Source organism: Phodopus roborovskii, unplaced genomic scaffold, assembly GCF_943737965.1.
Source record: "Phodopus roborovskii unplaced genomic scaffold, PHOROB, whole genome shotgun sequence".
NCBI lineage: Eukaryota > Metazoa > Chordata > Mammalia > Rodentia > Cricetidae > Phodopus > Phodopus roborovskii.
This window is the reverse complement of record NW_026126651.1, coordinates 3,664,881-3,677,161: the sequence shown is the minus strand read 5'-3', so window position 1 is coordinate 3,677,161 and position 12,281 is coordinate 3,664,881. Positions and strand designations below refer to the sequence as shown.

Below are 12,281 nucleotides of genomic sequence, written 5' to 3'. Positions count from 1 at the left end.
GAAGAAATGAGTAAAGGAGTTGTTCCCGTGTTTCAGTCTCTATGAGGAGAGTGTATGGGGGAAGTTTTTTGTAGGTGACCTGGCAAACCTGGCGAGGCTTGAGCCTTTGGACTGGAGTTTGTAGCTGGTGAGTTACTAGTAACATCGTACTTCAGAAGGACAGGCTGATGGTGGTGTGGAGAGGCCCAACCCGCCTAACCCAGAAATGGAGAGACATTTTGGAATCTATATTTTTTTAACTACCTGAGACATTAAAGAATGTCATTACTGTGAGTTGGAGTGATGACTCGTTAGTGACAAATAGTATACATGAATGATCAGGACTGCTAGGCTTGATTTTGTCTTTGTGTGTGTGATGTGTGTATCTCTCTCTCTCTCTCTCTCTCTCTCTCTCTCTCTCTCTCTCTCTCTCGTGTGTGTGTGTGTGTGTGTGTGTGTGCGCGCACGCGCGCGCGCACGCGAGCCCATTTTAACTACAGGCACATCCTGTTTATGTGTCAGTGTCTAGTATGTTCTGTTTGGCAGATTTTCTAGCAGGTGAGGTGTAGGATAAATCCCCCTCCTCTCTAATGTAGTCTGGAGGGAAAGCCAGTCGACTGCAGAAATACTTGCAGGTAAATGTAGATTCCCCTCAACCGAAAGTAATCACGAAGCCTTACATTTTGCATGGCACAAGACCTGAGGCCAACAGGTAGGTGAACAAGAGATGTGTAGATGACAGAGAGAAGGGCTGTTGGAGTGAGGGTCAGCAAGCAGAAACGCAGGGTTGGGAACACACCCAGCATGACTGTGAGAAAGATGGAAGGCAGGGCGGTAGAGAAAACTACTGCTGTGAGGGGCCAGGCCCCGAAAGCTGTGGAAACCTTTTTCTGCAATGGGTTGATATTGCACTATATGCACTAGGAGTTACTGAAGATTTTAAGCGTGAGAAACGATCAGATTTGCCCTGCCTGATTACAGTAGACTGTCGCAGGGGACTGGAGTTTGTAGGGCCACAATCGGAACCAGCAGATCAGCCGGGGTCTGTTCCTGAGTCAGGGAGTGTGGACAAGGGAAAGACTAGTTATCTAGTTGATTGATGGACACATGTGGTATGCCTCCAGAATATTCTGCACTGTATTGGAATTAGAAAATTAAGGAGCACACATGGGACGGCATGTTTGGGTATCTACTAACATCACTCATACACACATTGGCTGCCAGAGCACAGCCATAGAAAAGCTGTGAACGCCTGAAGATATACTTCTATATACTAGTCAAATTGGTTTTGACTAATTTGAGATGGGTTATAAGAAGAAACTTTTACAAGAACTGTAGCATTACAGACTTTGCGCTCAGTTTGTTATTGATATTTATAAATGATTACATCTTAGAACATACAAAATATTTGTGGGAAGTTTTATTATCTATTTTTAGACCCTACATCTTTAATCTTTAATTCTCTGTTTGGAAGGATGACAGAAAATAGATGTGTATTTTTCTTGAAATCACTTAGAAACTGCTTTTGTCCATCATAATTAATGATTGCTTGTTCTGTTGAGAACCTGGGAGCTGACAGTCAGGTATCCAAGATGTCCTCTACTTCTCCAACTGGCTGACATGCCCCATGTGTATTTCACACAATAGTCTCTTCTCCTCCTCCTCCTTCTTCTTAGATTTGATTTGCTTATTTATTATGTACACAGTGTTCTGTCTGCATGTCTGCCTGCAGGCCAGAAGAGGGCACCATGTGGATGCTGGGAATTGAACTCAGGACCTCTGGAACAGCATTAAGTGCCCTCTCTCCAGCCCCACACATGGAGCCTTGATGATCTACACGATGTGCATGTTTCCCAAAGGTAGCAGGAGAGAAAGAGATGGCTTTTGTACTTTTATAAGTTACCTCTAAAATGCTTCTTTATCCTTCAGTCTGTTCTTGAGGGAAAAAAAAAATGGTACTATATCTTCTAAAACTCCCTTGCATTTTGGATGTGTTTGAGTTTAAAATCATAAGCCCTTTTATTATTTTGCTTTATGGACAGAAATTGTCAACTTACAGCCTCATGCTCCTGCCCACAATCAACTGCTCAAAAGCAATATCCCTCCAAACTTAGATCCTTACCGAGGCCATAGTTCTCTGTGGATACAGGGAGTTACAAGAATAAAAGGTTTATCATCCAGGACTTTGGGTGAGCCTCCCTTTCCAGGGTCTCTTCATGCTCACAGCACCTGAGAGCCAGCCTCTCCCATATTTATGTGTTCTCAGTCTCTGCAAGGACTTCAGGAGCGTGTGACCTTGGCTGCCAGTACAATTTTATAAATACTTGCTGGGCATAAAGATTGGTCAGCATTTTTAGTTGCACCATGTCGTGTCCTCATTTCCCGATGCCTAGCTTGCTCAAGTTTGTCAGGTGTTTCACTTTCTGGGATGAACTGACCTCTTGTTGAGCCCTTGAGGTCATTTAGCTCTGTAAATGACTGAGCATCTGTCAGACGTTCCCGTACTGAGGCTCCATCAGCCTTCCCCCAAAGTTAGGCGTGGAATTTTAAACTGATTTTAAACCATGGCTTGCACTTCTGCTCTAATTCTTCCAATGCAATCTGAGTCCTGACTCCTCAGCAAGAGTAGAAGAAAAAAAAAAAAAAACCCTGGTCATTCCTTCACTCCTTACCAGGAGGAGTTACAGCAATCACAGAGCTATGATTTGGTAAAAACAGGCAGGCTGAGCTGAATTAGATTAAATGTCTGAGTGTTTTAAGGAGCTTCCTCAGTGAACTGGAATTCCCAGTTCAGAGGTGAACTTGCAGAGTTTTTAGGAAGCTGATCTCTTGGTCCATACATAAGCAGTAGGGAGAATGGAAGGCTTTTACTGATAGCTCTTGGGTAAGATTCCTATGTGAATGCCTGTTGTACAGACACTGGAAGAGCAGGGTGTGGACATGTGTGCTTTTGTTCCAACTCTTGGGAGACAGAGACAGGCAGATCGCTGTGAATTTGAGCCTAGCCTGGTCTGCATAGTATGTTCCAGGTTCCAGGTTCCAGGACAGCCCAGGCTACACAATAGAGACCCTGTTTCAAAAAATCAAATGAACAGAAATGGAAAGAATATGTTCATTGCCAAAGTATATAAAATAGTTTTCTTTTATTATTATTGTTGGATCTATCATCTGTCTGTCTGTCTGTCTGTCTGTCTATCTATAGATTTGTCTATTTATATAACTCCTACTGTGCCCAATCAAGTCAAAAGAAAAAACAACTGTGTTTTTCTCCTTGGGAAGATATCTTTTGCCTCTTAAGCAACTTAATAACATAAAACATGTTATAGAAGTCATTTTTTTAAAGCTTTACCGAGATGTCATTGGCAAAAATTACATATATTTGTGACTTTGAATATATAGCATGGATGTGTATACACACTGGATTTTAAAACCGTTATGATTAACATAGCCCTCATATTCCTTTCTGCAGTGAGAACGTGGCAGATCAGTGGTTTTTCAAATGTGTAGCCATTACTGAGCATGTTGATTCGTCAGTTCTGCTTCTTATACTTTGTGTTCTTTAAGCCACGCCCCCCATTCTCAGTCCCCCACCCTACCCCTGAAGCCACCAGCCCTGTTTCCTACTTTCTGCTTGAAGAGTGTGTCTGTTATGGATCCCACATATGAGGGATGCTTTTGGTTTAAATTAAAAATCCTGCGGTAATCTCATCAGAATGGTGCATCTATTACCACCCATGATTGGTTCCTCATTAACACATTTCACCAGCACGCACAATCACTAGAGTCCACCCTTCTGGTTGTACATTCTACTCATGAATTTTGACAGCATATAATGACAGGTGTCCATCCACACAGTACCCTACAGAACAGACTCACTGACCTAAAATCCTAAGACTCTCCTCGTGCCCACTTTTCCAGATTTTTAAAAAATAAACTTTATTGGTGTACATGCATGTGTCTATGTGAGTATACATGCACATGTGTCTTTATGGATGTATGCACGTATGTGTGTTTGGGTACTGGAGAACAGAAGAAGTCATCAGATCTCCTGGAGCTGGAGTTAAGAGGCAGTTGGCAGCTGCCTGGTGTCTTCATGATTCATCAGCAGGTGTTCACCGTGGCGCCATCTCTCCAGCCCCCCAGGTCTTTCCGCTGTCTTCTAGCTGCCTCTGACGGCTGTTATGGAGCTGGGTCACTTAGCATGTGTCTCTTCAGCACTGCTGGTCACATCTCTTACTTAGTAACAGGCTTTCATTTCTCTCCATGCATCTCCATGGCTTGTATCTGCTATCACTGATTACTATTTTGCTGTGTATCCATATGACCTCTTTATTTCCTATCTCAGCTCCTGAAGCCATGGTGGTGGTGTCCTTGAATGAGCTTCTGTAGCTCCTGGCCAGGGTTTCAGCACACTACTCACTTACCAACGCTCTTCTATCGCCACGTCTCTTTTAAGCCTTAAGTTTGACTCTAGATTTGATTTTCATTTCTATCACTTTATGTAATCACAGAGACTCGTTCCAAGTAACTAAAAAGGCCCATGTGTATATTAACACTGATTTTCAATATCTCATTAATTCTTTAGCAATTTTCTTACCATGTGTTTTGGTCATTTTTCACCCCGACCCCTCCCTTTTGCTCCTCACAGATCCACCCCCATCCCCCATCCCCCGCTACCCTCCAACTCCGTATCTTTTACTTTTTAAATTTATAACTCTTGGATTCCAGATTGTGTTGCCCACATACTTCTGTCTGTTGGACCTTACACTGGAGTGTGGTGGACCTTCTAGGCAATTGTTCTATTGGTTTCAAAGCACAAAAGCTATGGCAAGCCTATACTGTCACAAGGCTCCGTATTATTTTTTTTTTTTTCTCATTGAGTATTTTTGTGGTATTACAACATGACGGCCACAACAGAATTTGCAGCAAAAGGCAGATCTCTATCATGTGGAATTTGTCTTAGAGAGGAAATGGAGGGTCCATTTAGAATTCCAGCCCGATGCTTTCAGTTGCTTCTGAAATCAAATTAATGAAATTAAATCAATGTTAAGTATAAGTTCCTATTACCAAGTTTTAAGAGGGATGTAAAGACAAAAAATGATTAATTTTTCTCCTTAAATTTTAATACAATTTTTATCTTAAAGAACATATTTCACCTTTTAAAAAATGGTGTTGTTTTTAGATTTATTTACTTTTATGTATATGTGCTTGTGTGCATTTATGGGCACCAAATGCAGTTCCCATGAAGGCCAGAAGAAAGCATTGGATTGCCTGGAGCTGGAGTTACAGGTAGCTGTGAGCTGTCTCATGTGGGTGCTGGGAACCAAACCTGGGTTCTCTGCATGAGCTAACCTCTGCGTCGTCTCCCGAGACTGTTGCATTTATCTGGTTATTGTATGTGTGTATGTGTGGGGTGTTCATGTGCCACTGCACATGTGTGAAGGTCAGGGACTAATGTTTGGGAGTTGGTTCTCTTTTTCCGTGGGACTTGGGGATCACCACAGTTAGTGGCCGGTGTCTTTACCAACTGGACATCTTGCAGGCCCTCAGTTTTATCCTTCCTAAAGAGACATGGTATTTGACTTACACACTGCGATACTCTAAATGTCAGCAACTTTTGTTTTTACGCAGAGAGATTACTTTTCAATAAAGAGAGCTAGAGGGATTCAAATGGAAACGTTTCTTTCCACTGTGGAAAAAGTGACTTCATTGCCTATACATTTGAACAGCAGAGTCCACATACCTTTTGGAAAAGAAACAATATTACTTCTTGGCCAGTACCACATCATCTTCTGCTTTATATCTCAAATGGCTACTTGACGTAATTAAAAATAGGAGTCTGCCTTGAGCTTTCATGAATAAAAACCACATTTAGATAGACTGCCAGAATTAAAATTTCAGTTAACAAGGTAAAGGAAATTAAAGATAGCATTTTCTCAGTTCTCCTGATTTACTTTACTTTTTGATAAGTTGAAACAGTGACAGACGATACCTAGTTCTTCTTAACTTTACTTGGCCCAAATTGGGGAAACACCACATGCTGAAATACACTGGACCCAAATCAAACTTGAGTTTTCATGGAATAGTTGAAGCTTGTGGAGGGGAGATGCTGTGATTTGGGTTTGAATTGTGTATAAGCACAACTTCTTCATCCAGAAGATGGAGATGCTGTGCTGTTCATTAATGTGAAGTGTTGTGCTTTGACACTTTAGTACAAAGATCCATATGTAAACATGTATTATTTTCCTGCACTGTGATAGACCTACAGATTCTGGGCTACTCCTTCTCTAATGTCACTGTACGTCAGCAGCGAAGCCAGTGTCGCCTGTGCATGACGGGCATCAGAAAAGCTGTGTACTGTCGGACAAGCCCCTGCCCCCATGTGTAGGCTATACATGCAATGTCAAATGTCACAGAGTGGCCACTGTCACCCCTCTGAAGCTTAAGTACCCTGACACTGAGACAGTTCCGTTTTTATGTTCCGTATTCATCCTTCAAGTAAGATCTTTGACCTGATCCATCGAGTATCTTTATTATACATGGGAAATACTCTGTTTAAAGAGGGTTAGGAGGCATGAGATATCGTTTCTCTTTTGAGGGAAAGTAAACAGTAGTCAAATACATTTTATGAAACATCAGATAAAGGCTTTGCTTTGCCATCTGATCTGCTATTCAATATAATGACCATTATCCACATGTGCCTATCAGAATCTGTTTATCGAAATTTAAAAATGAATTGACTTCCTAGCCACACTAACCGCACTCAGAATTCTGCTTAATCGCCCAACCCCTTATTCAAAGGCAATTCCTCTCCAACCTTGATATCTCCTTGATATATTTGTACATTTTTATTTTATAAATATGTAAGTTGTGATGTTTTGTATGAAATTTAACTCTGTGCATATTTGCACACATCACAGAACAAAGTCACAGTACATACATGTCTTTCTACCTAAGAGCATGTCCCGATCTTTTTATGTCTCAATACTTACATGTTTTATCCCTTTTAAGTGATCATATGAACTCCATTGTATCTCTGCTCTCACTTATTGTGTTATCATTCATAATAGCCAAGCTAGGGATTTAGCTTAGGCATCCACCAATGTGCAAAAGGAGTGATTAAAGAACGTGTGGGTAAGGCACAGAGAAGAACGCATTACGCCATTTGCAGGGAAGTGGCAGGAATTGGAGGTCACCACATTAAGCAGAATGAGCCACACCCAGGGCACATATTGCATGTGTAGTGTCCAGATTTTAAGGAAGATGCGAAAGTAGAAGAGATGCTAGGGATGAGAAAGCAAATTCAGGGAAGGGGGAACAGGGTGATGCCTAATGTGAAAGTGGCCAAGTATGTTGTGTGCATGCATGAAGATGTCACAGCGAAACTCAATGTTTTGTACAATCAGCATACACTAATGAAAGCAAAAAAGAGTGATTACCATGTAGGCAGCCCTGCATATAATATAGGTTAATATATGCATATATAATCAAATGTAACAATAGTACCTAAAACACAGGTGTACTTGTATAGCCATGTAAAAACGTCCGTGGTGTGTACTCTGTGTCAGCTTTAACCTTCAGTGGAAAGATGGGCCTCTCAGACAGCAGGCCCTTCCAGGCTATAGCAACAGACATGTTTTATTGTGTAGCCATAGAACCTCCTGATCCGAAGAACTGCGTGACCCTCATTGACTCAGTGAGCCCCTATTCCATGTTGTCGCTCTGCTCTGTAAATGAACTAAGCAACCGCAGCACACGGCTTACTCTGTGAGTAGAGGACACCCCTGTCTCTGAGTCTAACTATTCTCCCTGGATCTTTGTGCTCCCTCAGCAAGGTCCCAAGTACCCACCTCGACCAAACGTTTGCCTCGGGCTTTAGCGCCACGTGACTTCGCTGGCTTTGGAAATTGGTTCTGCTCTGTAAAAGAAAAGGCCCGTGGCACTTGCCGAAGTGCCGAGCACCAGTTCCTGGCTAAGGCTTCTGGGGAAAATGCTAGCAGGGTTGCCTTTCCAGTTCACAGACACTGGTATCCCAAGCATTTCCCTTCATGTCAAAAGTGACAGAGAATGTAAATAGTTCCTCTGAAGGCAAAAGCAGGGAGTTCACACGTGAGTTATTTCTGTATGCTCAAGCTACATTATTTGTCTAACAGAAAGGGGCCAGGAAGGGTTATTACATTTGTCACCTTTAAATAACCCTCTCAGTACCAACGTGGAGAGGGGTGGGGTGGGCAGCAAATCCCGCTGCCCTTGGTCCCAGCTCACACACACTTTCTGTGTGCTGTATCTGCATGCATCAAAGTGTACATTCATCTCGTCTGTAATAGTGAGAAATAAAGTACATTTTACGTACTTTGTGAAGAAAACTGACAGATTATTTAGATGAGGCAAAAGCCCAAAGTAGTGTCAGAAGGAAAATAAAACCCAGTGTGCATTAGGGGAAGGGCTCCCGTGCATTTACGGTGAGTGTTCCTGAGATGAGGGTGTGTGCCGGCCGCAGATCCCCAGCCCCCGAGTTTTCATAACATGGTGTTGAAAGCGTAAGTGCATTTTTCTTTCTGCTGTGTCTCTGATAGGACTTGCCCAGCACCCCACCAGACTGAGATTTCTTTGCTTTACAGACTCTGCCACTGAAGAAGATCCCCTGCAAAGCCAGCGCTCCCTCAGGCTCCTTCTTTGCCCGAGACAACACAGCCAACTTCTTATCCTGGTGCCGAGACTTGGGGGTGGACGAAACATGTCTCTTTGAATCTGAAGGCCTGGGTATGTATGGCTTTGAAGATTTTAGCAGATGGGCTATTATAACTGCCTTTTCCCTACCGTATCCACCTATAGTTATTATGCACTGCTGTTTTTCAGACGATTTTAAAGACGTGGGGGGGGGGGGGGACTGAAACCTTGACGTTGTAACTTCAACAAGTCAAGGTTTAAAAAAAAAATAAAGGGACCTGCCATCTTTCTCCTGGTCGCCTGGTGGATGAAGTTCATGGGCAGAAATGGCAGTGTCTCTGCAGCCAGAGCTGAGCGCTATCCATGCAACCTGAGTGTTTGTGCTCCACCAAGGGAGACCTCAAGTGCTGCCCCTCTGTGGAGGGTAAAGAATTCCGTTCTTTGTCTGCAGAGACTGAAGTTCACTAGTTTATGTGTTTAACTGTTTTCAGGGTTAAAATCAGGTGTGCATGGGGGTATGGAAGGAACTGCAGCACACAGACATCGCAGTGAAAATGCCTCCTCGGGTTGACATTTCCCGGATTTTTTCCTTTCCTCCTGATTGAATTTTGACAATTCCATTTCCAGACCACACAATGAGATTTTTAATTTGTTGGATGGAAGCATGTAATATATTGAACTAGCGAGTGTTTCCATACTGGCTGGCACTCTGGGATTAAATGTCGAAGCTTACTGCAGAAGTCCCCCAACAATGAATGTAATTCTAACTTGGAGAATATTGGAACCTAATCACTCTTTTAGTGAAATGGAACAGAGTCAAGAATTTAGACTTCTAATGGAAAAAAGAAAAGTGTTGGCTCTGTTTGTCTAGGGATCTATAAAAAATCAATTTACAAAATCACATAATACCAAATATTGCCATTAATGTAAGCCAAGCATCCTTTGGAGAATAAGTACATAAACTACCTTCCAAGCACTTGGAAGAGCCTTTGTCTCTGAGCCTTGGATAATGGTATCTAAGTGATGACAGTGGCATCTTGACATTTCACAAGCTAAAGCCATTTGTGTCTGCTCCAAGATGAGGGGATGGATAAGACGTGAGAAAGATGGCCATTAAATATCTGGGAATTTTCTCAGCAGAGAACAGACTAATAGAATTTCAGTGTGGCAGGGTATTCTACATTTAAGAGAAAAGGGATGAATCAGAATAGTTGCACAGAAGTATGGCACACACACATGAGTGTGTCCGTGAAGGCTCCTAGGCTTCGATTGTTGTTGGTGAAAGGTGTGAGCTTCTGTTGAGGATACCTCCCCTACAGCCCAGTAGAAATGTTATAAAGACTTTTTAACTGTTAGGTATGTCAGGTTATGTAGTGGAGGGAATTATAGGAGGGAAATGAAGAAGAATGATTTGAAAGCAAACGTATTGTCTAACAATGTCTGTCTGTATAGCTACAGTCAGTCAAATGTCAGTCATGAAGAGGTCGGTCATCCTGTGTCTCACCTGGGTATGGAGACAGTTAACATCATGTTTTAAACTATGAGATGGCCATGTAGGAGAAATTGCTTTAGATCTGCATTAACTTATAAATTTGTTTATTGTACAGATTTTCATTAGAAATGCATTTTCTCACTTACTGGTAGGAAAAACTGAATGAGTTACAAATAGCTCTGTATATTGCTGTGGCCTTGATTGGTTTTCTCTGAGTCATTTTGTTGCTTGGGCTAATAGGACTTCCAGTAGAATTCAGTAGGAGACAATGTGGTACCAGATTCCTCCCTGGAAATACCACTGCAATTCATATTTGTAGTGTATCTTTATGCTCTGAAAAACCCAACTCGATTTAAGTCATAAGTAATAATTTTATCTTGAAACTGTATACAATAAATAAATGTATTTCATGACCTTGGTGTGTAATTGTATAGTTATGTAAAGAAAAATTAGATAGGTGTCATTCTGAAAAAAACATGATAATTTATATATAAAGAAATGTCACATATTCTGTTCCTTAAACATTTGACTTTGATTATCTTTTGTACCTTAGCTTATAACTTTAAATTAAAAGCTATTTAAATATCCAAGTAGGTTCACTAACTCCAAGATTCCAAATCTTTGAAAATTTCATTTTTGTTGTTGTTGTTGTTTGTTTAAGATCAGTAGCAAACTAAGTCAGATAATCAGGTTTCCTGTTTTACTGCTCAATTAAAAATATGTTAGAAATTTCTGGGGCTGAGAGTAGGTACACGGAGATGTATTGTAGGCCCAGGGGACCCAGTAAGAAGGGTCACTATTACAGCATTGATTGAGGATTAGTTGGAGAAAGGAAACAGCTGGGCCCATGAATACTGATGACAAACGAAGAGGAAGGACAAAGAGACATCTCATTTCCCAGAGGGCTTTCTCCCTGGGTGCTTTTATTATTATTATTATTATTATTATTATTATTATTATTATTATTCGCTCTTGAGGATGCAGAGCCACTCAGGCTGCCAGCCTTGGCCTAGGCCTTTTCCACAACAATAGTGCTGTGTGCTCTGCTTGAAGTCTTCCAGGGTTCACCTTTGAAAGGGAATTTAGGGCAAGGTTTTTTTCCTGTTCCTTTTTTTTTCTTTTCTTTTTCCCTACCTCAAGATTGCGTTTCAGTGGTGTGCGGTGAAGGCAAAATGAAAAGATGCCCTGATGAAGGGGAGAGTGTGCCTGGGTGGCAGACAAGCAAGATCAGGCGTTGCCTGTGAGAAGAGGCTTCTGTTAGTGCCGCTCGGAGGCCGGCCCGAGCCTGCCTAGAGAAAGCCGCCTGAGCCGAGGGCAGCCAGGAGCTGTTATTTGTGTGCAGTTATTTGTCGCAAGTTTTCGAGCATTCCCAGCTGCCTCAATCTGTTGTCTTTCCGCAACACTAGCAACACTAAATGTCAAGAAGTCTCTCCATGGGTGTGGGGCCGGGGCATGTAAGGGAGACGGGCAGTGCCAGCTGCCAACTCCACCACGCGTGGCTCGTGCTCGTTGCATTTCTGATTATTGGAAAACATCGTTTGCAGCACACAGGTGCAGACAGGGCGTGTGTGATCTGTCAGGTCGTCTGCTACGGTTTTTTTTTTTTTTTTCCTTTTTGAAACACAGACCTCTGTAAACTGGCTTTGGATTTGCTTTGTGGCTGAGGGTGACCCTCCTCTGTCTCAGCCTCCCAAACATTGGCATTATATATAAGAGCCACCACCCCTGGCCTACTTTAACTCTGAGTGATAATTTTCGTCTTCTTTTTTTTTTTTTTAAGATTTATTAGTTTATATGTGTATAGTGTTCTGTCTGCATGTGTCCCTGCAGACCAGAAGAGGGCGCCACATCTCATTATAGATGGTTATGAGTCACCATGCGGTTGCTGGGAATTGAACTCAGGATCTCTGGAAGAGCAGTCAGTGCTTTTAACCTCTGAGCCACCTCACCAACCCCGATAATTTTCTTCTACATATGTCTGTGTTAGATAGGTGATAAGATAATTGTACTCAAATATTGCTTTAAAATGAACAATGAGAAATAGGGACAAAGTTCTTGAAGAACATACTGAAAAAAAAAGAAGAAGTTGATATAAAATCGCTGGACATGCTGGTAAAACTTTTCCAGTACTTCACCAGTG

The 12,281-nt window shown here is 42.0% G+C and overlaps 1 protein-coding gene across 1 annotated transcript in view; it reads left to right on the top strand.

The window, feature by feature from the left end:
- The window catches only part of Gas2 (growth arrest specific 2), a 98,381-nt gene that overhangs the window by 23,033 nt on the left and 63,067 nt on the right, over positions 1 to 12,281 (top strand). The window contains exon 3 of the mRNA XM_051174262.1: positions 8,601 to 8,742. Within this exon, the coding sequence (XP_051030219.1) occupies positions 8,601 to 8,742 (142 nt within the window). The remainder of the gene's footprint in view (positions 1 to 8,600; positions 8,743 to 12,281) is intronic.